This window comes from Anopheles arabiensis, chromosome 3 (assembly GCF_016920715.1).
Source record: "Anopheles arabiensis isolate DONGOLA chromosome 3, AaraD3, whole genome shotgun sequence".
Lineage (NCBI taxonomy): Eukaryota > Metazoa > Arthropoda > Insecta > Diptera > Culicidae > Anopheles > Anopheles arabiensis.
The window spans coordinates 17,772,896-17,800,737 of record NC_053518.1 but is presented as its reverse complement, the minus strand read 5'-3'; the positions used below and the strand labels follow the sequence as shown (position 1 = coordinate 17,800,737).

At 43.9% G+C, this 27,842-nt stretch overlaps 1 protein-coding gene across 10 annotated transcripts in view; it reads right to left on the bottom strand.

Moving 5' to 3' along the window:
* Positions 1–27,842, bottom strand: part of LOC120903018 (trafficking kinesin-binding protein milt) — an 89,055-nt gene that overhangs the window by 14,107 nt on the left and 47,106 nt on the right. Inside the window, exons 1-2 of one of the 10 annotated variants that reach the window (XM_040312191.1) lie at positions 26,940–27,075; positions 12,133–13,261 (exon numbers count right to left, since the gene is read on the bottom strand). The exons of 6 other annotated variants lie outside the window; for them this stretch is intronic. In XM_040312191.1, coding sequence (XP_040168125.1) covers positions 12,133–12,910 — 778 coding nt within the window. In that variant the 5' untranslated portion in view covers positions 12,911–13,261; positions 26,940–27,075. 3 more of the 10 variants (XM_040312199.1, XM_040312198.1, XM_040312197.1) reach the window with 3 other exon arrangements.

The following is a 27,842-nucleotide window of genomic DNA, read 5'->3' as shown; positions in this document are numbered from 1 at the left end:
GCGGAGTAGAGACCGTTTTCTTGTGCACTCTGGTGACCTTTGTCAAGTCATATTTACCACATAATCGGGGCAGGTACGCCAACAAGCAACCAAACATGTGTTCTCTACGGTGGGAGCAGAAGTCACCGTAACAATAAGATCTTTGGTGTGGCATGGTGCATACATTGAGTTGTTGTTAAACAAGAGAGGAGGTGGATTTTTTCTGTCCTCCACCTACGAAGTTGCCACTGTTTGCCGTTTATGTTTGCAGATTTTTCTTCAGACGGGTGCATACTGCATAATGGAACAAATGAAGTAGCACGCTTGGAAACATTTATAGTTCCTCTAAGTCCTACAGGAAAAATAGATTAAATTTTACTACAATTGATGGATACACAGTTATGCTGCAGCAGTAACCCTGCGACAAAGATGAAAAATACTAATCCATAAAGGTTTAAAAAACTCCACTCTCTCTAAGGTGGAAAAGATGCTTTGGTGCATTTTTGTGTGCATCTCGCGTACGCAACATGCAATTTGCAGACAAATGCAAGCGCCTCAGTACCGGTGCAATGTGAGAAATTTCCGTTAAGCATTTCATCAGTCCCGCTGTCTCTCGCTCGCTGGAACGATTCCACGGGTCAACGAATCTTCGTCCCAGAAACTCACGTGCACAGATACAGATGATGATGATGATGATGACGTTTCGTGCGTTTGCCACAGAAAATGCATCGCACAGTGCATTTTTGCTTCATGCATCGGAAAAAATGTTCCTCCAAGTATGCGTGGAAACACAAAGAGAGAGACCTCTTAGTGTGCGGTAAGACGGTAAATGACCACACTGGACCGAATGGTTGTTTGGTGCCGTCACCCGGTTACCTCAAGATTGGTCCTCTGCGGCCAACAGAAGGAGACCCCTTTAACCTCATCATCTTTTGAAGTTACTAGAGTAAATGAATGAGCAGCTCGCTGGAAAGTGGTCCCCTGGCCGGTCGTGCACCTCACATATTAGTGGCCAATTATTTCGGGCCAAATTGAAGTCTTCCGAAGCATTTCAACGTGCTCAAGCTTTGATGCTGCAATTCAAGGGCCGGTAAATGGGTATGCAGCAGTAGGATGTTTTGTCGCTCTGACGGCAATTTTGTCTTATGCATGGATGCTTTGCTGCGAAACGCTTCTATGACACAATACATTACATACACGTGGCTTTATTTTGAGCTTTGTATACAATTTACAAATTTGTATACATTTCAAATACATTTTTACAACATAAAATAAAAGAGATGTTTAGATTATTCGTGCAAAACATGTTTGCATCCCACACACAAACACTACTACCACATACAACTCGAGACAGCGAGAAGCTCATGCGCACGCGAATGGATGGTGGAAGCTGGCAAATGCGGTACTGCCTTATTTTCAATTTGCCCCCTCGTTTCGGACAAACATGAACGACGTCTATGTTTGCCACCTCTTCCAAAAAAAATTGGTTTCGTGTGGTCGCGAGACAGAGGAAAATTGATAGTTTTCACTTCACTTTTCATCCGTAGCAAAATACAACATCCATCGTCCATAGATCACACACACACGCACCAGAAAATGATTTTTCACTTTCGTTACCGAAGTGTGTAAGTGTGTGTGTGTTTGAATGTGTTTTGCCTAAAAACTTTTCCTCGCCAGACACGTTTTGCAAAGCACGTACGCATAATAAAAAAAGGGTACACGGGAGACATTCGCCCCTGCGGTGTGACGTAGTTGTCGTCAGCGCGTCTACACAGCCACCATCATATCCAGCTCCGGTCCAATTGAATTTGCCCTTCCCTGTGTGCTGTGCCGTCACAGACAGAGCTGCCAGCGGAAATGCGGTAAAACTAAGCTTACAGAAACGATCAATTAGCCAAATAATCGCTGCCCGCTCTCACTATCGATGGAGGAAAAACGGAAATAACATCGTCGAAAAAAAAAAAACACAGACAAACAGCAGCTCAAACTATTCACCCGGTGCGGCCGGTTGTGTATTTGAACGCAACAAAAACACCACACAGCATCAGAGAAGTGGTGTTAACCGTTTAATAATCTTCACTATTCACAGCCACCACCGCCATCATCAGGCGGGCCGGAGGGAATTTTCGCCGCATATTTTCTTCACGCCTCGGCGCGAGAGAAGCAACTGCAATCTTCGCCTTTTTGCATCACCATTCATTTAAGAAACACACACCACCACCATGCGCGCTGGCTAGGGGAATGATTATGTCGTCTTCACACGCACACAATCTGTTTTATGGTTTGTTTTCTGTTTTATAATAATTTATTGCTGGTAAGCTTGCAACAGTACGAAAGCACACAACAAAACACGCTAGGCGATGGATACCCCGATAAGCACTGAAATTCTTCTGAAGTATCTAACGAGCTCAACCAAAGGCTATCTACCTTTAAGGAGGAGAGAAGCTGTGAGAAGAGAGAATTGTCAAAAATTCATGGAGAGCACTGGATGCTGCGCAGAACGCAGAACCTATCAGTTCGAAATTGTACTTTTTCTCTCGTTCAAAGTCCTGGACATTGTTTTGGTGATGTAATCGATATTAAAAGTTTTGAACCAATTTTATTAAATTAAGATGATTTTAAGGAGTAATTTTCGTAACCCGTAATATAAGACAAATTATACAAAAAGTAACTTTAACTGTTGAAACCAATATTTAGATTTATTCAATAACACTTCCATTAAGTAACAAATATAATAACTGTTATTGAGATGGAAGCGTAGATTGTTGTTGTGACTTTTACTAATCATTTTAATATTGGTGAATGTCAAAAACAGGAACTATTATCCGCATCTATACAATACATTCACAAACTTCACAACAAACCAACAAATTGCGAAATCTTTCCGCAACAAGCACTACGACAAACAGGGCTGGGGAGAAGAAGATGAACGATGAATGAAAGCAAATCTAATGCAAAAGCAAGCACAGCAACACGGAGCAGCAGCAACGCACAAATACTACGTGACATTGGCGCACATGCGCAATAGATGAGCCACACCAATGACAAGCCATGACGCCTAACAAGGAGCAGGGCACACCTCATGATGATGATGATAGTGATGATGTGTTTGTGCGAACAAAAATAAATACATTTTTGCTTTACAAAACCAAACAATGAATTCAGAAGCAGCAGCAGGATGCGTAAAATGCAAAATGATCTTGCTACAAGACGAATGAAAGCTTCAGTCAGGAAGGTTGATGGTGTGCACACGGAACAGGGCGAAGGGCGTGAATGTACATAGCGATCAAATTTCACAACATGAAAATGCACCTCGTTTTTTCTGCGCTTTTCCACCCTTTTGCGATACGCAGCCAATCTATAACTTCCGCGTCGTGCTCTGCGACAAAGGATCGATATTTTCCTCCCGCTGATGAAATGTGGATGGAACGCTACCGAATGCACGTACGCAGTGCATAAACCTAATGAACACAAAGGTGTCCTTGAATTGTGTTTGTGTTTTATGAAATTATCTCTTATTGGACAAATTGGAGGAAGATGCTTTTTTCTGATAAAACAGATTTTTTGAAAATCTGAAGTGCTCTTGATGAGCTCACAACACAAGACCGACACAAAATATACACCTTTTCAAACGATAGTTTTTATACACTTCTTATTGTAGCCCATTTTGAAGACACTGCTATATCTTAATTTACGATCTCTGCACAATTAATGCACACAATATTCTTCACACAACGCTCCTTTTTCGTTCACACTCAACGCAACATCCGTCTACGCGCACGAAACGTCAAACATTGACTGACTCTTGGCAAGCTTGGTAGTGTTGCTTCCTCCTTCGCAAATATCCTGGACGGATAAAACACACATACACTTCTATCGTGCTGCTCACTCTACGTACAAACTGCTCGCAGCTGACTCCTCGGCGACGGTGCGTGTTACTATCGATTGCTTGCGGAGGCCATTATGGCGTGCCAAGAGAAAGCACTAGCACAAGTTCTCGCGCTCAGTGTAGTGGTAGGCAAGTGGTTGTTAAGTAGTTCTCCTATTGGTTGGCGAATGATGTTGAAACCTTGACACTTGAGTTCTTGGTATTAAAATGTGTTGGGTGATGTTTTGTCTTATTTTTCTAAAAGCGTTTTCTTCCTTCGGGAAAAACTCGTGCCATTTCAAACCTTTTAAACAAGCATACACTCAAAGATGGTACAACATGACACGCTTCAGAGGATTAGTGTGACTTTTCAATAAGCCATTGCCATCCTCTTATACGATTTTCCTATTTTCTTTCCCTATTGTCAGTTTGCTCGCATGCGAGACGGAAGATTGTCACAGTCGTTTCTATGGATTCGATGCGTTTGTTTATTTTAAAAGTTTTCTAATACTTTTTTTCTGGCTTTTTACCACATAAACACAGCACAAGAAGACAGACAAGCAGCAATAATTGTTTTCCTTTTACATGCCCACATACAGTGCTTAAAATTATTTTCACTCCAACGCGGTATTAAACGCGCGAGAAGGCATTAATAATGTCCGCGACACAGCGGGATTGACTGACTGATCGACCCTAACAGGCAAGGAGGACAAACTAAAAAGGAAAATTGAATCCAGCTTTACGAATTGTACAGGCGTGTACGTGGGCACTTTGGAATGAGAATAATCTGAAGAAGGTTACTTTCTTTTAGGAATAGCCGCGGAAAGAGTGCGACAAACCAGCACACAAATCCAGCTTTGAAATTAGTGAATCGGAAACGCCGGCTGCACTAGACTTTGTTTGCGTACTAGGCCGCCCCTCACAGCACGCATTGCACTTTTGTGACACACCACCATGTGAGGATGGAGAACCGTAACGTAATGCGGTAGTAGAAGGGGGGAGATGGATTGAAGTGTGCTTGAGACGACGATTAATCGAGCGGATGGACAAAAATCGTATTAATTGTTGCCTTTTTTTCGTGCCGTTCCGGGATGAACGTTTACGTAAAATTGATTTCCAATTCGTAACATGAATACAGATTTAGTGATGCATAACGGCGACGCGCACGGCACGGCGACTAGCAAATGGGATTGGTTATGCACAGCACAATGCAAGACATCCGTAAAGCCCCGTGCAACATCTTTAAACATAAAAAGTTGCTAAAAAAAACTAGAGTCCCATTCAGAAAAACTCCCAAGTCCCAATCAGAAAATTTTAAAATTGCAAAGACAGCACACGCTTCAGAGAGATTATCACGCCGTAAGTAAAAGTGTCAATGACTCCAATGGGCACAGAACGACGAGATTGGTTTATGGCATCATTATCACACAATCAAAATGCTGTTCGTGAGATTGTTTGTTTTATAGCTTCTTTGAATGGGGAAGAAAAAGTTGTAAATTAAACGCACAGCTGCAATCATAAAACAAAGTCAGAAAGAGGTGAGCAAGCTTGAACAAACGCACCAACATAAAATCAGCCCTTCAGACTCTGTCCCAGACAACCAAGACACCCCAGAGAGGTTGAGGGATCAGGAAATTCATGAACCGAAATGAAAAGTCAAGATTTTCAGAACGATGGCCCGATGGTGGCTGGTGTTTTCTTTGCTGAATGAGACGATACGTTTTTCCTTTTTATTCCTCACGACCACCTCTTGCAAGCACATATAAGAACATTTCAGGTTATTTTAGGACTCTGCTTGGGATGCAAGATGAAAGCACAATTCGCACACAAGATTCTCATCGTAATTTGTGCTGAATGAACCCCGTGACTTGAAAGGAGAATGGTTGAAAGGTTGAAGAATTGTGCAAATAAACTATGCCCCAAATGTTGTTACACTGTCCATCAGGTGTAGCAAATTCGTCATGGGAGTTAACCCATGCTAGTGTTCACCGTTGTGAGCATCATGTCGGAGAAGATGGAGATGAGAATCTTTGTTTATGGTTTCATCCAAGCGGAACGGATTTAAATGTTGGTTTTTTGTTGCTGCGTTCACAGCCAGATCTATATTTTGATGTGAAAAATGTCTAACGGGAATATATTCCAGAATTACCTAAAAATGAGCTAGTAGATTTATTCTAATTGTGGAACGAAAATTCTGATTCCAATTCTGTAGCTTGTAAATCAAACATGAGCCTGAAAAACAAAAGCGTTCACCTTAATTTCCAACTCTTATGTTTTCCCTTTCTCCGATACATTTGGCCCTGGCCATACCTGACCACACTGACGTGCCAGGTCCGCTTGGAATCATTAAAAATAAGTGTTCAATTTCCTGTTCACACGAATCGAAACATCGTGTGCCCCGCTGGGGCCCGAAGCGACAAGACAGAGTTGTGTGTGTGTGTGGGGGTAAAAAGGAAGAAAATTGGAGCAAATGAAAACCTGAAACTAAAACCGCAAGGCAGTGTAATGCGAAAACGAGCTGTGAAATGCTAGGCTTTAACGCCCTCTTGCGACAGGGGACAGGGACAAGTGAAAAGTGAAACGAAAATAATAACGTATGTGAAAATTAAACAGAAAGAAAGGAAAAGCGCCGGGCCTTCCTATCGTCGCACGTTTTCAGCCGATTGGACGATCACGGTGAGCTGAGCAAACACTATGGACGCCCGATTCGATTTAGTTTCGGTGTACGGACTTCCGATGGCAAAAAAAACAACACACACATCTTCCCGTGAGAATGTGGTGCACCGAACAAGCAGGAGGGAGGGACTTTTTACGCAATGAGAATGCGATTTGCAAGAAACCATCAGAAGAGCAGCAGCAGCAACAGCATGAAATTCCGCAAAACGTGCAACAAGCTTAATCATAGAGTCACGTCCAAAGGAGTTTATATTTTTGCAACGCCATCATCCAATGTTGAAGGTTGTGGTTTTCCACCCCCTTGCTGCAATACTGCAACAAGCCACTAGAGGGGAAAAGGTAGTCGCCCAGACGGAGCTGGATCGTCACTTTATCGTCACCAAGTGCGCTCGCGCGCTCAGTGTGTCCCAATCTCGACGACAACACCAAACCAAGCTCGTGATCGTGCGATCGTTCGCGTCTTCCTCTTCCTTCTTTTGTCGATCCGGTGTTCCGTCCTCCCTTTAAATACTTCCCTGAGCTAAAAGATTAACGGGCCAAAGCATAGTGATAAACATATTTTACTACACCGTCTTGTGAACGAAGCGCATGGCGCCGCTGCGCGCTCAGCGAAAGTGAACTAATCGCTGGCGCGACGACCCACCGTAACCCCGCGTTTGTTATTGTCACGGCGGAGATATGATGACGATGACCAAAATGGGAGGATATAGCATTGCGGGGACAAAAAACACATACACAAAGGGGCACACGATAAGGCGCAACGCTTGTACTTTTCCTAATTTTTCTGGGGCGTTTCCCAAAGGTGTGCTCGGCCGGCGCCCTTCTATTTTCCACTTTATTTCCAGCGACACGCTGCGGTGCTGTGAATCGAATGGGAAAGTACTTGCTTTTGGAGGTTGGGCCATAGTTTTCAGAACGTTGCATCGGTACAGCGGACAAGTGTGATGAGGGAGTGCGGGCTAAACACACAGTAAATGGCGGAAATGGATGAAAATTCCGGGAAGGAAATTGGAAAACCTGTGATAACGATTAATGCACAGAAAGTGATAGTGAAAAGAGGTTGTTTTTTTTGTAGGAAGTGAATGAAATTGAAACAAGTTTTGCAGAGAGCTGTAAAATGTCCAATATTTCCCAACTGTTCATCTAAAACTATTGAACACATCGCAAAACACACTATCTATTTTAATTAAGTGATAAACTACGATCGTTTTGCAAAACCGTACGCAATTTCCCCATTTTTTTTTCTTGCAACGCATACACTTTGTGAGGTAAAAATTAAGCCATTTCTCCAATCGATTCCGATTGAGACATACCACCACCGCCTGCAGCAGCACCACATACACATTGTTTAATGTGGGTTCGAAAGGAAATTGAATCACTTTTCCCAGGCTAAAACACATTGGGGCACCAACACAGCTTGTTTTCCATGTTGTAGCTGTGCCTTTTTCTCGCTCTAAAGCAACAGCATAGCGACATTACAACAACGCGCCCGAACGCATTTTACTGCTCCCTTTCCCTCACACATCGCAAGAATCAGATGCAAATCGGGAAAAAGGTGTGCACAGTGTAAATTTCGCGATCACGGGAAGGTGTCCGTTATTATATTTTGCTCTTGATGCTTCGTTTTTTTTCCTTTCTTCTGTCTATGCTGGCTGCCGGCTAGTAGCTTTTCCCATTCCGTTCACACGCTGCCAATATAGTGGTGTTTTGGTGTGCCGTCACCTTTCCTTTGGCGTAATATATTGTACAACAACATTGTTCAGCAATTTATTTCACGCTTTGGAAAAAACACACACTCTACACGCGTACGCCGCCTTGTGGGTGGTGATCTCAAACTAGTGAGCAAACGAGCAGGCACTTTCAAACGATCGAGAGGAAAAGAAACGAGAGGCCTTGGATGTAAAGGCAGCGCAGCAAAACAACTGAATGCAAATCAAACTGACCATTGTGCTAAGCTTCATCCATTACACATACGAGGAAAGGGGAATTTCGATGGTTTTTTCTCTCTCTTCTCAGCCATCTTCTGCTGCACAGGCTCGACTATGCAGATCTCGTAGGCATCTCGCTTGGAGGAATTATTTAAGAGCAACAACAAAACAATGTTCACTCTTTAAAGGGCTAAACTAGCTTCCCATGAAACACAACACACAAAAAAACAAGATCAAATATCGAGGGGAACTGACGGGGTGTAAAGAAATTTATGGGAAAAGTTCATCGCCAAACGACGCTACCAAGCATTGACGCCTACGCACTTCCGTGTGATCTTGTTGTTTTTACACCCGTTTGCATGCGTCCACCAAAGACGGGGACAGCAGCAGCAGTAGCAGCAACAGCTTGTTAAAGGAAAGTGATCGTATCGATCACAACAACGCGACGAGAGCGACTTCTGGCCAGGAAACGACTTAATAGTTTTCCAACAAATCGCTACACGCGATTTACGTTATGGCGAAGGGACGCCAACAATGTTGTCAACCTCTGTACTGAAGTGTGTTTCTTTGCATTTCACCGGGCCTAACCCGTAATTGCTTACACTGCGTGAAACATTAATTCAGCCGAAATGGCTAATCACGATTATTCCCCTGCTTGACAATGGGAGGGAAGGTGGGAGGGCTTGTTCCACCTTTCAAATGTCACTACATGCGGCTGATGCTAAAAACGCAGCCACAATTTATTATGCGCGCGCAAGAGATTCCGCAAGAAGACGAGAAGCATGACGGGGAACCGGCTTCTTTTCTCTTCCCACAGGAGCACGTTAATTGAATCGTTATCGAATATGATTATTTTCTCCCCTTTTACCTGCCCTGTACGGGGGTGCGGAAAAGGTAAAGAAAATGTCACCATTGCAACCGGCAGCACGCTGCCATTAATTTAATTTCCTCCCGCGCAACTTGTGCGCATAACTTTACGCCAACGCACACGCGCGTGCAATCGATCGCGAGAGGCTTTTGATTTCAAATCCGGTTGCCATTTCTTACGTATGTATTGGTGGGATTGGTGGAAAAACAAACGTACAGAAGGAAAGAAAGCACTACCCTCAGTAGCCCCCCTTCCTGCCATCTTCGCAACCGGGGGACCAAAAAGGGCGCCGAAGGAAAACATATTTTCTGCACAATTATTTCCTCCCACTGCTACACGCTACAATCAATACACCTTTCATTCATTCTAAACATATCATTATGATGTTGTGGTGTGTTTTGTTTACGAACATAGGGGCAGGGAACGCGTGCGTTTTTCTTTCATTTTCACTCACGGTTGGACGATTGGCCAAAAAGGTAGCAATTTGTTCTGCACCTTCTTCACCGTCCGAGGTGCGGCGAGTGTTTGTTAATGGCTGCCAATTCTTCTTGAATGAATGATAATTCATTTTCCGATGTAATTTTAAATTACTACCCAACTGACACTGGATGCGCACACTTTCGTGCGTTTGTATGAAAATTTCGTCTTACAATGAAATACAAAGTGTACAATCACACATACAACGCATCCATAGCAATAGTGGCAAGGCAAGGAATACAATTTGCAACAAAATTATTAAACCCTACAATATGCTCTCTTTGTTTTCTTTTTTTCTTCTTTTTAACACTAATCGAATAAACTAATTTATCTAGCATCCCTATCGCCACTCGAAGGAAAAGCGACACGCCCCATGTTTAACGGGAAAATGCGGTTTAGCGTGATGCATTCACCCTCATGAGAAGAGGGTGTGTGTGTGTGTTGCAAAGTAGGTTCGGTCGGTTCTTAATAATCTTTGCCCACCTGCCCCCGGAGCAACTTTTGACCTGGTTTTTTGCAAATGAAGGTTTCTGGGTTGTTGCTGCTGCTACCTGCATGTGTCGTCCACCGTTTTCCCCCTATCGCTTATAATGCACACGGATGCAGAGTGGAGAGTTCCGCGCAAAGATGACCTGTGTAATCGGAGGGGTGGAAATCGTGATACATAGTGATACGGTGCAAATTGCAAAAAAAAAAAAGTTCAATAGCAGGTTCATCGCTTTATCGCCTGTTGAAGTCTAATGTATCAAATCTGTTTACGCATGGGTTTAAGGCATTTAAAATAAGCAACTTGAAACAGATAAAGGCATGAGAGCATTTAGCACGTTAAAATAAAATGCAAATAAATGCAACTTATAAGATACTTGTAAAAAATCGCGTGACACTATTTAAAATCCAGGAAATAGAAAAGACTTTCCTCTGGTGAAAACAGGTTGCTCAATCCATTCTACACACTGGCAAACCTTTCTTAGCCAATCTCAACCAATCGCTAACCCATCCAATACATCTTCTCTGTCCATGAAGACATGTCTATAGTTGTCCTATAAATTTATCCACAAACTACTTTCCACCGGCCATCCTTCCGAGTAGTAACATGTCGATTCGGACAAAACAAAAAACCGGTCAGGAAGGGAATTTTAATACACACACACACAAACGCTGGCTTTCCTGAGCCAGCTTAAAGCCCACTCTCCTCTTTCATTCTTGTACTTGAATGTTTCAATAAAGATACATGTTGACGATAATGTACGCAATCTATCAAAAAACAGCCACAATTCACCGTTCCCTCAGAAGATGTTTTCTGGTGGCACACAGGTTGTTCACTTCCAATCAAACATACCAAAGGGGGGGGGCGTTTGAGCATTCCCCTTTTCCCCTCCGATCAATGAAGTTTTCTTCCCTATTAAGCAACCGTTTCCTCCCCCGATGATCCGTCGAATCGATCTGATACACGTACTCTCCCACCCTCTATAGCCTAGATTGGGACGAGTTTCCCATGGGACAGCATCGAGAATGGGTGGTTTGAAGTTAGCCCAACAACCCAGTCATAACTGCAAAGTTCAGGCTGCAATTTATCTATCCTCTTTTGGGTTAATCCGTCTGGCTTCCCATCAACTATATGGAACAGCGACGGCTACACAACGGCATCACACCGGCCCCACCATCCGAGCTAATTTTTCATGAATCATCCTTGATCGATCGATTGCCCTTACCCTTGGGGTGGATTGTATGTGTGGTGGTGGCGATGGAGTGATCATGACAATCGGGTGACGGCTGGAAATGATCGATTCGATGCGCTTCGTACCGGGGGGGGGGGACACAGTACCTGGGACTGAACCGGGGTGAACATATCAAGATGAGGACGTTTGTCCTACACTCGAATCGATTTTCTCTCTTATTAAATGTACAGTAGGTCGTCACACCTTGCTCGGGGCTCGTTGGTTTTGTGCAATGCTGGATCGGATCTGAACGGAAGATCCGACGGCAGGTGATAAGTACGTGAAACTAACGAATATTTCTAGGTACACCGTACAAAAAGCATTTGAAGTCTAGTTTTCATGTACTAGAAGCAGATTTAAGGAACCAAAAAACTGAGCAAATAAGAATATAAAGCTATTGTTATATGTAATTCAGCCATACGGAACTAAGCGATGCAAAATGTTTATGATTTGTATACACACGCACACACGCTTCTAGTAATAATTCGCAACTGAAAATCAAACCCAAAAACAAAGCTTTAAGACCGAGAAAGAAGCCTGATGAAATTTGCGCAAACAACGGTCAACGAAGACACTACTACTGAGCGACAAAACACAGCCGCGCCAGAAGAACAATACCTTCGTACATCATCCGCTCGCTGTCGTAGCCACCGCAGGCCGAATGGTAGGAGGTGGTCGGTTCGGCGTAGCGAAAGAATCCGCTCCCACCGACCGAACCGGGCGTGTGTGTTTCAAACACCATTTCATCTTCCTCGAAAAAATGTCCCACTTGCTCGCTGTCTGCCGCCTGCTGTCGCTGCTGCAGTTGTTCATTTTTAAGTTGCACAAAATCAATCTCTTCATCTGCATCCTGCTGCAGTTGTGCGTCGTCGTCATAGGCCCGCTCCACGTCATCCGAACGACGCAGGTACAGATCGGGATCACGCTTGTAGGAAGCGGAGTAGGAACCCGTACTTGCAGTTCGCGAAATTGACCGATGTCCTTTGGGGTTGGATTCGGTTGGCACATCATGGTCCTGCTGCTGCTGCTGCTCGTAGAACGATTGTTCCAACTCGAGCTCGTGTGTACTTCGTTCGAGTGTTTCGATGTTTTTCGAAATGCCAAAGTTGGCCTTCGCTTTCGTGACGATGCCCTGCGTCAGAAGCTGTGCAAGTTCGAGGTTTAAAGGTGTCCCGCACGCTTCATCCTCATCGTCGCTGCTCAAAGTGCCGAGTCGTCGGTGATAGGCGCGGCTAGCGTCAGCTTTCGGAAGCTGTCCATTTCTACTGCCAGCAGCCTCCTCACGTATGTCCTCGTAGTCAAACACTTCAAAATCCGACGGAGTGGAAGAAGACTTGTCTACTTCCTCTTCCAGCCCACTGACAGCACTTTTTGGTGACACGTCGTAACTGTCCATATTGGAGTTGGATTGAGCTGTATATGCTTTGCTCTTTACGCAGATTGAGACGGTTTCAATGATGAACACATTTTCACCCTTACCTATTATCACTTTCTTTCCTGAGGAGGTTCAGTATGTTTTGTTTCATTGCGAGCAATTCACACGCGATGATTACATCTTTTTTTTCTCCACTTCATTATGGCACATGGTGGCGTTTACCATGTGTACACGTCAAATTAACCCAAAACAGCCTCACTCGTCTCATCCTTGGACGCTAACGAACAACACTTTCCTTCCATTTAAAGGCACTGTTTGAAATCGTTTACCTGAGATGCATCCTCCGGAAAAGCCACACGCTGTTGATGCTATCTTTCAAAGAGGAAAGAACGGATATTGAGTTCAATTTGAAATCAAACGCTGTTGTTGCCTCAAAATCCGATTACATGCTTTGCCATAATCATTTCAACGTTATTCAGCGTTGTCGATTTTATCAGACATTTGCACATACACTAGCGCGCCATCGAATTGAACCCCTCTCGGGTACGGCCGGTGGTGTGTTGAGGCGGAATCCGCTTACAATTATTTCACCCAGGAGGTGGTGGCGTGTTGTCGGTAATTACTCAATATCAGTTTACCTCGTTCACATATCAAATCATCGGCATCGCATTGTTGTGGGACGCAGATTGGGTATTACTTATTACCTTCTTTGGAGCAACGCATTGCAGCAGACCGCCTGGGATACGACCGGCAGAGCATGCATGGTACAACAAAGGGGAAAACAAGGTATTTAATTTTCACAGACACACATTTACACATATTCTTCGATGATGAAAAGCGCGCGATGGAAATTGCTTTGGTTTTGTGTGGCGCATACGCACGTGCGTAGTAGAGCTATGCGTATGATGATCTCTAGTGCTTACATTTTCTCGATTGAGTTTCCATGTCCCGAGAGCAACAGCATCACACGCCAATTCAACAGAACAATTAAACCAGAAACCAGCTTTGCTGAAGGCTCCTCGTTTTTCACTCTTCGAAACCTTCCTGTTTTCGGGCTGGGAAACATTATGCAAATAAGCACCGTGCCGCCGTACACAAAAACAGAAGGGTTGCGCGCGACTCGGTAAAAGGTAAATCAAAATCGTAATCAAACAATTATGGTCAAGTTGGGAGAAAATAAAGAAATTATACGAGCGAAGTTAACGCAATAAAGGAGATAAAATAAAAGCAACAATGAAACACGATAAACGTCTTCATTGCGGTCGTTTTAACATCATCATCATCATTAGCAGCAGCGAAAGAGGTAGCGATAAGTAAATAAATCGCTAGGGTGGACGGACTAAGACTAATTTCAAGAATTGGGAGCTGTAAAATAATGATCCATTTTTGCATTACAGTAGTGCCATCAATACAATTGGCACCTGCAGATGCATAATTAATTAGGGATTATCAAACGAAATTCGTCTGCATTGTGCAATGAGAGAAGTTTAATTATCTTTAGATTAGATCCTATTGATTGCCATCGTACTGATGATAGGCTACCATAATATTTAAGTAAAGCAATTTAGTAGGAGACTGTCAATTTGTTTTTAAAAGAATTGATGTAAACGAAAGAACTCAATTCCTCTTGATACACCATACTAACTGCTTAAGCAGAAATGAAATACACATTGTCAGTTCGCAGTTTAACCATTTCCTTTAATCCACAAAACTGCACGAATCTTCTTGTGATACCTTCTGCTAAGACTCATTAAAGTCGCGATTAATTAATGCAAAGGTGAAGATATACTCATCCATCGCCGTAAGTACTCAACTGGTTATGAAGTAATCCATATTGCTGATGGTTTGGAACACTTTGGCGTGCCCCAGGGCGAGGCCCACTTCCTCCATTTTGCTCAAACTCATTGTTGCATTAGGCCGATAAGGTTCCCAAGTGAACAGTGAAAATACACACACACACTGGCGTATTATTAGTTTAGCTAAACATGACACTTCCACTAAATATTGAGGAAACACAAAAACTCACGACACAAAATGCATTCAAACATCAAGTCACAATGATGTTATGCACACTCTTTTTTATTGACTTCCAGTCACAAATTCGCAAACTGCTTGCAATAAGCAATCTTCCGAAAAATACTATCAATTCGGTCACCAATATTTTGTCACCATTCACCATTCACAGATGGTCACTAAATATTCATTTTCTTTAAACATAATTCACAAAAAAACCACTTGAAGTGGCAAAACACTTTGCAACGCTTCACGAAAGAGAGCCCTTTAAAACCGTGTTCTCGCGTCGAAAAGATGCAAACTTTTAAAAAAACATTCGCTTTTTCACCAACACCCACAGTTTGGTTGCGCCGCGCTAGACTGATGCAAGCGAACTGAGAAGCCGGTGGCGCCGTTAATGTGGCCAAAGGTCTGGGCTTTTTCGCTCCACAGAGCAAGCGGCACCTTCGCATCTTGGGCTTCGACACCAACCACGCTACAAGCCACACCACCAACTCACTTTGGTCCCGGCGAAGCCAAAGAAAAGCACAGGCCCCGGCGTTGGTGTACGGCGGTTGGTGTTGGTTGTGATGAAAACATTGCCCATCTCCCGTTACCAGCGAGAGAGCGCGCGACTGGGTTTTTGGGGGGAGAGCATTTCCCGCTGGAAATCAAAACAAATAGAAATGCGGTGCATAGGCAGGCGCCTGCTGGAGAGAGAACGATCGAGAGATGATGTGAACGCGAGCGCGGCGGTCCATTGTTGGGAGCGCACAAGTTAATCGAGAGAAAGCAAACCAACATCGGCGGATGCACTTTCCATTGGTAGGCAAAAAAGTTGTACGAAACCACCAAGAGAAAGAGAGAAAGAGTGTGAGCGAGAGAAGGAGGTTTTGCCGGCGAAAATGCATCATTGCAACAAAGTGCATTGCAGTGTTGCCAGATTGAAAAGTTATGCGATGGTCTTTTTAAAAAAACCTTTTTCATTATCATAACGAGGTTTTTAGAAGATAAGGGTTATCCTTATTTCAATTCAGACTAAAAAGATCAATTTTAAGTTATTTTTTCCTTAAAATTGTCATACTTTTTATTTTAAAAATAATACTTTGTAGTAGTAGCTAATTATACCTCAGTTGTGAATAAAACTAAATTGTAGACCACTTCAATACCTTTCTCTGCACTCAGTGCCCACCTACACAGGTTAAGTTATGCGTTGGCCCAAATAAATAATTAATGTGAGGGAAAAACTGCACAGAACATTCCTCAGTCGGCCACCTCAGCTCAACTGTGTTTCAAAGATAAGATTTTATTCACCTTTCTGCAGCCTTCCCATCTTCTCAGACAGCGAAAAGAAAAAGCCTGCTGATAAGATTAAAGCATGAAGCCGTCTTTTAACAAATCACATTAAATTTGGCGCTACACCCGTTTAGAGCACTTTCTTCAGCCTCGGGGACGCAGAGCAGTGCCAAGCGTTTGTATACATCGTAAAACCGGCCATTGCCAATTTTCCACCTTATCAAACCATAGGCACTCTACGCGTGTTATGCGCCTGCTGATACTACTTATTAATATTTATCTTCCAAAAACTGTACAGCAACTATGGTTGCAGCCGAGGCAGAACAACGGAGGAGCAACACCAAAAGCCATGCCACTTGAATGTCGGAAGCAACAACGTTTTTCTTCCCCAACACCCAAAGGAAAGCGAAGAAGAAGAAAAAAAACCTTCAAATCTAATACAGCGCAAACAAAGCGACAACTTGCGGCTGAAAATGAAACCGAACACCGTGCGCGAAATTGCCTCGACGCCGGGAGCAGACGGGGAAAGTAATTATTTTTGTTTCCCATCTCAATCAGCGAGCAAAGCTCAAGCAGCAGCAGCAGCAGCGGCCACCACACGAGCCATTGTGCTGTTTGTCAAAAATTTTCCTCACAACTACCTCCGGCGTGTGGTGCTGCTGGAAAACCATCATACGCGTGCGGGCGAGAAGGTCATCATTTTAAAGTGAGCTGGCTTACAAGTGACAAGTGCAGACAGACAGACGCAGCCTTTCTTGCAGCATCCTCTCACTTTGGGTGTACAAATTGCGCTTCGGCAGAAATCGAAAGGAAAAGGCAATAAATAATGTGTGACACACACACGTAGTTTGAGAAATAATAAATAGCCGGGAGCCTAAGGTTGAGCGCCGCGCTTTGATGTTTTTAGTTCCGATTTTGGCAGAAGCCGTTAATCATTCAAGACCTATCAATTCCAACATTGGAGACTAGCAATTAAATCTTGTTCAAAAATCGTAATAGAAAATAGTTGACACACAGTAGCAGTTTCAGCACCACAACATTCAATATTTGCTGTTCCTTTCCTTTGTCGTTCGGAAAATTCGAAAGCACGTGACCAAAAGATGTCTGTGGTGGTTGTGGCAAAGAGTCAGTCCAAAGCGCCGTCGATTCAACAACATCAGTTAAATGGTCAATTTTCAACAATCAATCATACATTCCCAAATCCACATCAGCACTACTTGCCGCCGGGAAAAGTAGGAAAAGTCGAAAATTTCACCCATGTTTCGGAAGTGTTCCTCTAATTGACACTTCTGATCGCCAACGGTTGCGATCGAGATGGCAAAACTCAGCTGCACAATCGATGTCGGTGTGTCGTTTGCTTCGGCGGTAGAAAATGCAAGTTTACTACTGTCGTTTTATATCAATCGATCGAGTGATTATTAATTTTATTTGCATTTGCTTCGTGCAAGCGAAAATGCTCAATTACAACCGGGCCATTCGAAATGGTTGCAATGAAATCGTTCCGTTGCAACAATGCCAATCGCGTTCACTTTCCTTCTCTTGTTGTCTTATTAATCAGCTACAGAGTCGAGAGTTGCGCGAATTGGCGATTTGAATATATTTCACCACTAATCGGAAAATCGTGATTAGGTAAACGCTGAGTATTGGCCAGGAAAGCGAAGGGTAGGAGTCGAACGAAATCAAACGATATTTTGAACGCAAGATCAGTTTTACTAGATGTCGGTTTGCAATAATTTGGCCTCTCCCTCTGTCGTGCATCTCTCTCTCTCTCTCTGCTCGAGTTCCGGCGTCGTGACTACGCGTTCAGTGCTGGAATGTACTAAATGTTTGACCGCTAAATGTTGCACAATTACCTGGCATGGGCCAAATTTAAAATTTGCAGCAAAAACTGAAAGCCTTACAAAAGCGCGGCAAGGGGCTGTTGCAATATTCTTTCCGCTTGTGGCACATTTCAAACCTTTAAAAAGGCCATATATTTTGAATACACGCGGCCACCGCTACGCCCCGCAGCGTTGCCGATCGATGCTTCTGCTAATAATAACACACTACTAGCTAACCCCGTTTTGTTTCCGCGCTTGCAAAACGGTGCCCGCCGGCCAACGGAAGCGCAGCCACACACACACACACACACAGTAGGCATCCCACCACTAATTAGCAAACATTACTATCCAGCAGGCCGGCGTGTCCGACACCGTCCTCTTAATCCATCTTCCACGCTTGCTACTTTAATGCTGCAGGGCGACGACGGACAAGAGTGCGTTCGGAGCTTTAGCAACGAATCAATCAGGCGCCATTTGTTATCCTCCGCCGAAGGGGTGGTGGCATGTGTGTGGATGATATGCTCCGGGAGGACATAAGCGCGAGCAAGATTATTTCATCGCCTAATGGATGATCTCTTTATGGCCCACACTCTTGTCCGCTGTCCTGTTTCGGCATAACCGATTTGTAAGTCGGCGAGAGCGTGCTCGGATGAGTTTTATGGTCGTTGCAAATTAATCGACCCCGTCAAAGCAGAACTGCACTAAAGGGTGAGAGGTGAACAACATTCAAAATTGAAAGTGAAAGTGCCCCCCTATTGCATCATCGTCATCATCAATCGGACAGGTGTTTCTGCATTGCCCGACATTTGCCATTTATTGCTCTTTGTTCTTCAGCGAGCGAATAAAAGGGCGCCAATAACGAGAGAGCAATGAAAATGTTTTTCCTTTGACCTAATTTTCCTATGTAAAATAATTGTTCTAATAAACACCCAAAACATTCAGAGCAAGTGTTCCTCACTGCCACTGTTTCCTTTCGGTGTGTCATAGAAATTAGGAAATCAATATCAGCCCGGAAACGGGGTGAACCAACAAGCGGGGTGCTCGGCCTAATCGAAGAAGTATCAATTCGATTCGATTGCATACCCCCTCATCGATTCACGCTCTAGCCGATACTGATAGCTTGAACTCCCTTCCAAACGGAAGGGAAGGAAACAAAATGGCACCCGGCGTGACCTAGTTTACTTTCCGGTTTGACCTAACACCGTTTCTGATGACGGTGGAGCGAAGGAGCGTCAATGGCACAGCTTTGCATCAATCTTTTCTTTTTCTTCTCTCCAAAAAGGTGAAATTAATTTACAGTTTCCTGCCATATCTGAGTCCTATGACGTTCCAAAAGTCAGACAGAGAGACTAGAGAGGATGTGAAGCAAATGCTAGGGAAAGACATTGAATTTCGTTAAACTAATGGGCAACGCCCGATAGGCACATTTGTTCCATGCTATGATGGCCACGGTATTTTCAACAAAATCTTTCTAATGTTTGGAATAGTTTGTTGATCAGATCCACCTCTTATCGCAAAGTAAATATTGATATTCATTATCGAGTAAACATACACGATCTTCGTTGTTAAAGCTCACGGGCGGACAAGCTTCCGAGATACGGTCGTAGGTGAGAAACCGAATCAGCATAATTTATTGGAGCGTGTTTCTCAATGTCTCACACACGTCTGTCCAGCAAAGATTAGAGGTCTTTCGACTTTCAGATGAAACTCTCCGGGCAGGTGAAGGTGAAGCTGACCGGCTCGGAGCGACTCCATCGTGATCGAGATCACGTAGGCCGCAACACTTTATTTAAGCTTGTTTCGTTTTTTTCTTTCCTTATTTTAACTTTTCTGATGCTTGGCCAAGCAAGTTCAAACGACACAAGTGGTGAATTTTCTCATCCTAAAAAAAAAAAAAGAGATTAAATAATCAACATTTTTATCTTGTCCAAAACTACCTTTTCCAATCTTATCGCAATGAACTCTTTTCTCGGCCGTTTGCTAACGACCCATTTGAAGCAATTAGAATTGCTTTGCAAATAATGGCGGAAACTTTTCGCACACACAACGCTTCTCTGCACCGAGAGCAAGTGCGTGCTTTTACACGCCATCGTTGGGCAATTTTACGGAGATCGCAAACACATTTTTAAGGTGTCAAAATTGTCATAACAATTAATTTGGGGCCGTTTTCTCGCCAATTTCAAAGCACCGCCGTCTTGACACGTTTTGCCCATTCAAGACAAATGTACTTTTTTTCAGGGCTTTTCTTTCTCTATCTCCCTCTCTATCTCAGCAGCGAGCGTTGATTTTGAGCCAGTTGATTGCCGCTTATCTTTTGATCGTTCATCTCGTCTACTTGTACTGGTTGAGCATTTCCAAACTATTTAAGGCGCTCAGTAGCTGCAACCTGAATAACCACATCAAGACATTCTTCAAAGGCTAGCCCAAAAAACACCTCTAAAATGTTCCAGCATTTACACCGTAACTTGGATTGAAAACAAACAAGAAGGCATTAATTAACCAAATTGCGCTTGACATCGAAACGTGGGCTTGTCGGTGTAGAATTGCAACATGCGACTCACGCAGAGCCCTAGAAACTTTATGTCAAGCTTCATGTCAAGATGATAGTAACTAAACGGAGCTTTGTTTCGAAGCTGCCTCCTCTCTTTTGGTCCGCTCGATCGTGGAAACTAAAATGGAGAAATTATATTCATTAATTTGTTCTTCCTGCGATGATTTAGGGTGGCTTCCAGCTCCCCTCAGAACGGCGTGTATGTATCAGAGTTTCCATACGCTCTTTCTTCTCCCATAAAAGGGAAATAGCCTTTGTCTACCGACCGCCCCGATTTATCATCAAACTTCATCTTATACTCACACAGAAGAAACCTACCGCTCATCAAGGGTCAACAATCACAACTGTCACAACGTTAAGAGCTCAGCTGCGGACGAACGAACAATGGGGAACTGTGGCTAGTTTCTTTCTTCCCAAACAGTTTCAAGGTGTGATAAGGTCCGTCGTCGTGACACAGGTCGAGGGTTTTCGCATAAATGAGCGATTTTTCCCGCCACCCAAACAAACCAACCAACATTCCGAGGACAGATGGGTCCATAACAGTAGCTACCTCTGTGGTATTTGTTTTTCTTCGGTCCCCTTGGCTACCTTTGTTTCCTTGCTAATGAAACCGTCGATTAATTGCGCGCGCGCGCGCGCTCGCCAAGTGTCACAGCTTGACGCAGACGATCGTTGGTCCGTGGGTGCGAAAATTGTGACCCCGTCCAATTAATTCTTCACCCTTGTCGTCGCCGCTCGGACGTTGCTGAACGCATTTCGGAACAATTTCCATATAATGAGACTATTTTGAACCGGCGCTGTTTTGATTGCGGATGGACACTGTGGGGGGGTTAAGGTGAGAGGGAGGAGGGACGATGCAGTGTGAGTTTCAATTAACCTCCGAAAAAGGTCGCCCAATGGCATGCTGTGAGCCCACTTTCGCCTTCTGCGAGCGATTTAAACGTGCCTCCCCTCTTCACGTTAGCCCTTTTCTTTGGGTTTATGGTTGAGAAATACCTCCGAAGAAAGTTTGATTTGGATGTGCGCGATCTTATATTTATATCTTATCCCTGCAACGATCAGTCGAGCTCAACTGTCCATTGCTATCTGTGAGAGTTTTGGCAGATAACTTGTGCGTTATTTTCCTTCAGTTGACCAACTGGTGCTTTCCGTCCTGTGCGTTGCAACCGAATATTGTGCGTTTTCATGAACAATGGTGCAAAGCAATTTTTAAGTACAGATGTCAATGCTTCAATTCCGTGGGGAGCAACACTTAGTACCAGCAGAGGGTGTACACAATTGAAGTTACACATTGTGCAATACTTTGTTTATCACAGACGAATTGGTCAATCGAAAAAAAAGTGCTTCTCACAATTGTTCATATTTAGTTTCGCGTAATAGGAGATAACAAAATCTCGGGAAAACACTGTCAAAGTTGCAAAACGTGCAAGTGTTTTGAAACATTTTGTCCTAGTACGACTCCCAAAGTGGTTCTACAAAACCAGTAAAATCCTTCAGTAGACCCAGATTCGTGTTTTCATTTCAATTCGACCACAAGCGCAATGATATAATAGGTTTTACATAAAAATTACACCCTTTTTTTGCAATCGCATAAACGATTGTCAATCTCAAATCGTTAAACGAAAATCGTTTTTATGTTTTTGCCTTCATTTCGCATCGAATGACTTAATTCAAATCATCAACCAAGCGCCCTCCCCGCCCGGATTGCATTTTGATTCCCAATGCATTAATCAACAGACATCAACAAACCACCCTCCCATCCCCTTATAGCCTACATGTACTGGTGAGACAAGTTTTGCAAAAAGCAAAAAAAACGGACAGAAACGTGCGCGGAAGAAATTAAAAAACATCGAAAGTGAAATGAATCGATCGAAAGATCGGGTTCCCATTTCGTTTCGGACACGCCACAGCAGCATAAGCAGCCACCCCACACCACAGTATGAAGGGAATTAAGCAAACGTTCTCTGATTTCTTGCACCAACCATCAACCAGCCAGCACCGCCACCACACAACAGTCCGCCACTTTCACTGAAAGAGAGTGCCCCAAAGATTTCATTTTTTGTTGCCGCCCTATCTCTCCCAATGCTTCACTTTCGATGACATGTAGCGGGCTAATAATATCAGTCGTTGGGGACATACGCGTGACGCGTGAGTAAGTTTCTGGTACAGCTCAACAGCAACAAAAAAGGACATACAAACATTTGAACTCAACCAATCTGTTTGGCGGGACAGAGGCTGCTGTGTGTGTGTGTTGTGTTCCTTTTATTGCTTTTTCACGATCGCACGAATTGCAAAGTGATCACCAGCGCCATCGCTACTCCACGTTACCGTCCCATTGCACAATGGACGTCATCTTTTAAGCTTTCCAGGGTCCGGGCATTTGGTATTATGCATTATGCGCACCAGTTATGTCGTTGATATGCTGTCTCCGAGATATCGGAGGTTTGCTGCGGGAGGACCTCCACATCGGTGGGGGATGAGAGTGAGAGAAGTGCAAAACAAGCTTCAGTTTCGTTTTTCTCCATTCCACATTTCATAGGGATTTTCAATACGAGTTACTACGCATTGAGTTTGATTTATCATGAGACTGAAGCTGCTCCGTTTTTTTCCTGTTTCCGAGCACGGATCCGTACCTTTAAAAAAGTGGAAGAGAATGTGAAACAAGATTTGCACAAAAAAAAATCCGGATACATGAAAAATGGAAACATACAATACATTTCCATCCACTGCATTCAATGCATACAGATTGTGCAGAGCCCCATACGACCAGTCATACCATGTTGGGGTCTGTTATCTATCGGAAATGGAGAGTAAACCTTTCGCTGGCAACGAGTTTCAGCACCAAACTTTCATATCCTTTTTTTTAGCTGATATTACAAAAGAAAGGAAACCGTAGGACGTACTTGAATGTCAACAGATTCGCAAGAGTAGCACCCAGAGCATGGCACTGTAATTGAATACATTTTGCAGGTTGGTTGCATTGAGATAAACGTCTTCTAGTTTCGTATGAGTGACATTTAAATGTGCCACTATCAAGTGTATGGCGTCCGTTTGGTTGGCATCATAAGTAACACATTCAAATACACCTCAATAAGAGTGCTTAAATAGCGACCATCAAGCAGTGCAACACGAGTCAGTAAACGTATCGCACTGTAAATTGTTCCAATAAAACTCGACACCAACCGATACGGATCTCGTTTCACATTAGGAGAGCTAAGCGTCAGAGCCATTTATTCTCGGTGCAACAACCACCGAAGCCGGGTTTGTGAACCGTAACCGGAACGTTTATCCAGCCCGGTAAGGAGATTGCATTTGCAGGTGCCATTCCTTCTGTGTGTGATTCTGTCCAAAGCGAACTTCACTCCTTCACCAAGGGCAATTCGTTTGCAAGATTTGCTTAAAACACTCTCGTGTTTGATCACGATTTCAAATAAATAGCTGGAAGGAAATTACTCTTTTGTAGGATAGACAAACCGTGCTGAGAGATAAAAGCCGGCGGAGATAAAATCGGTTCATATCGTGCTGGTGCAAAACTGTGTGTTTAACAGCAACCGTTTTCAGCTCATCATGAGCTCCGGTCACGCGGGCAGGGTGGCACATGACGTGATGATCGAAATCACATGACTATCGCAATGACTGCACGGCCTTGAACACACATGTATATAGTTGAGTTTGTTTCATTAGTTTATGCTTCAAACATATTCGATTTATAGTAATGTTTTATAAATTGCTACAAACAAAGAAGCATTAATATAGCTTAATTCTATGTTTCAACCGAGTTGTGCTAAACTGTCGATGACATAATTGTTCGTCTGTATCGGCCGTAAGCAATAGGCAGCCATCGTTTGTAACGTGTGTTTCGTCTGATGACGTTATTTCAAAGTTTACTCATCCATGGAAGTGAATAAAGCTACTGCCGCGTGTGTTTCTATTTCAGCCCTCCTTCACGAAACACACGCTTTAGTGGTAGTGATACTTTGTCTGGCGTTGTGTGTGTGTTACTGTAGGTCGATGATGAGTGGTGTAGGAATTGATTTTCCGTTCACGAAATTTGTGCACCGCACCATGAAAAAGCTGTGTGGTTTGTGTACTGCTGTTGCCATTCACATCGCCTTCCAACAGCATCTTCTCTCTCGTGTGGCCTTCCAAAACTCCTTTATGTGGAGCAGTGGCGGCGGCAGCAACAAATGCTACTAGTACTTTCGATTGGCCCAATCCTATTGGAGAGAAATTTGGCGCCGAATCGCATATTAATAAATAAAAGAAATCATGCTGCTGTACGGGTTTGCGGATAGGGAGCAGCAGCAGTGATTAATAGTGCAAAGATTTTTACAACCCTACTGCAGGAGGGGCATCGTTAGTAAATCAAACTCAAGCGCCATATTCGCGTTCATGCACCTCTGGACCAGTAGCGCCCAGTTGGGACGGAGTTGAGAAAGTTTGGGCTTAAGTCTTGATAACCATCTAACATCGGTGGTTAATTATATCCAAACCCAGAGCGTCGCACGAATGGGCTCAAAAAGTCAACCGTGAACATTATCACGCGTTATTGTGAAATTGTCATCATTAGAATTCAATGACCGTTCTGGTCCGGTTAGAATAGTATGTCCCGTTCCCGAAAGGTGTGACATAACAATCCGGGCAACGAGCAATAATGGACATGTTCCTCTCAAAATCGGCCCGGGTAAGGGGTTGTTGAAGTCCGCTCAAAAAAGTCTTATTTATGGGTGTAGTGGTAATCACCATGTTACTCCCTCCGCTACCACCACCATCACTACATGCTCACCTGACCAATAGAGCACGGCCGGGTGATTTGGTGGCCACGGTACTGTAACACAAGCCAAAAACACATAAGCAGACCATTCGCCACGCCAGTACGCAATCAGCGTGAAATTCACGGACGGGTTTTTTTTCTTCTTCGTTTGGTTCAAAGTTTCAATGCTCCTACGCTAAAAACCTCCATTCGGTTGGCCCGCTGGCGCACGGTACTGTAACGAGGCGTTGTTTTTGCCTGGCTAGGCGCTATTACGCTCGTTTTTTCGCTGTGTTTTTCCCTCTTCTTTTGGTAAGATGGCAGTATTATGTACCTTTTCTTAGCTTGACCTATTCCTCGACGCCGGCAGTTCGAACCATCATTTGCATTAAATTTTCATCAACTACAGCCCGCCGTTTGCCGCCACCGTAACCTAACGGGGAGAAAATGTACGGGAAATCGATAAGCTTGCTATACCTTTTCACTTTTCCCGTAAGACCCCACACACCAGGTAGCAGCAGTACCGGTTACTGCAGCAACACACACACACAGTTGTACGGAATCGATTCCACATTCTGGGCGACCTTCAACTTCCTGCCGGCAGGAAGTGGAACGCACAGTTCACTCACAGTGGGTCTCCTCTACAACCATCTCTCCCTTCCCTTGAAATAAAAAGCCCCTTGTTCCGTGCCTCTGAACACGTTTGGGAGGTAGGCACAGCACATAATGGGAGTTGTTACTCGCATCTGGCTCTGGGCCTGTGCGTTATCATGCACTGCTGTGATGGATGAAACTAAAAGAGAAACAACAAATGATAATGGATAAAAACGAACACAAGGAGGGGGAAAACATGATGAAACAAACTTATCGAGGGAAAAACAACGTAAGAAAAACGCTACCTTCTTGCGAAATCGTACGGCGGCGGCAGTGGAATGGTTATAACGCACACACGCGTCGTCGTTCGTGTTCGGTGCAACAGAAACACCCCGCACACCGTCTCCGATGGCTTTAGATGAAAAGTTACGACCAAAACGCCAGCCACCGAAGGACACTCGGTTCGCTGCCGTTGGCTGGGGACTGTTGCGCTAGGAAAACCGCCAACATGGACCACAGGAGATTCCTATCGCACAGGAAATGGAACCGTATCCTTGCACTGTTGTGTGCCCAGTCACAAGTACGGCAGCTTGACGCCTGAAATATCCGAGCTTGATCGAGTGCAAAAACACGGCCACACAACACTCAACCTAAGGCAGCCGTATACGTAATTCGACATTGAAACATTTGGTTCCTACTTCCAGACGGTTCGCGCACACACACACACACTGTTTCATTCGCTCAATTGAGCTGAGAGATGATTAATATCATCAATACAGACTTCACATGCAAACACGCGCGGCCGCACACAATCGCACACGCACATTGGTCGTACCCCTGCGGTGCTGTGAAATCTAACGGGGGATTCTATTCACGGCGGAAGGGGCAGTAGCATTGAACAGAGGCAATAGGCACAATATTGCAGCAGCACTTTTTACACACTTCATCAGCCCCGTCGATGCGTCACTCGCTGTTGAATGGCGTCACGTTTTCGATGGAAAATAAAGCATATTGGTGGTGTAAAACGAGAAACAATAACTATACCATATAGTGCGAATCGTTCGCGATTCTTTTGAGCGGCACAAAACACACGGAATTGGTGGAAAACTACAGGGAAAATTTCACGAAATCACGGAACGCAGCTTTGTGTGCACGTCGGGTGTTGTGAATGTTTACCGAGAACTGAACGCGATTGTAAACGCCACCAGCCGAAGTCTGACAGTTGCCGACAGCGCTTTCGAACATGGCACGAACAGTTCGAACTAGAGACGGGCCTGTTTTCAAACTGTTTTAGTGCAAACAATTGTAAAGAAGTAGTTAAATTTACATAAATTAAATAATAATGGAATAAAACAAATTTATAAAAAAAATCCACAATTAACAACATTGGAAAAATGCTCTTCTTGCTTTGATTACTTTTTGTCTACAGCGCCACCTAGCGAGCGTTAGCAAAATCAGTGGTGTTTCGAAATTGGTTCGTGAAGCATAAATACCGGCAAAAAGCGCCCGGCTGCTTATGCAATCCGCGCTACATAAGGAAACGCTCCATGTATTAGTTGATTTAAAGAGTTTTGCTTGCTATTTTTCCTGTTTGTTTATTTCTACCGACGGCGAAAGGGACTATTCGTTTGTGCATTATACATTGAAAGTGTTTAATTTAATCCTGTCACAGACGAACGCAAATTAAATTTTCGTCGAGGCTGACATCATGCCGTAACACGCTCGGTTTGGTCACGCAATTCATACGGGAGGACGTTGAAAACCAACAAACTGAATCAGAACTCAAACTAAGATGTGGCACGAAGCAGAAGAAACTTATTCTAATATTGACATGGGCGGTGACAAACTAACACCACTAAACTGCTACCGGTTCAGTTTGTTCTATGCTGCATGCTTAACCAACACAAAGCCAAAATTGGCCGCCACCCGGACAAAATGCAAAAGGAC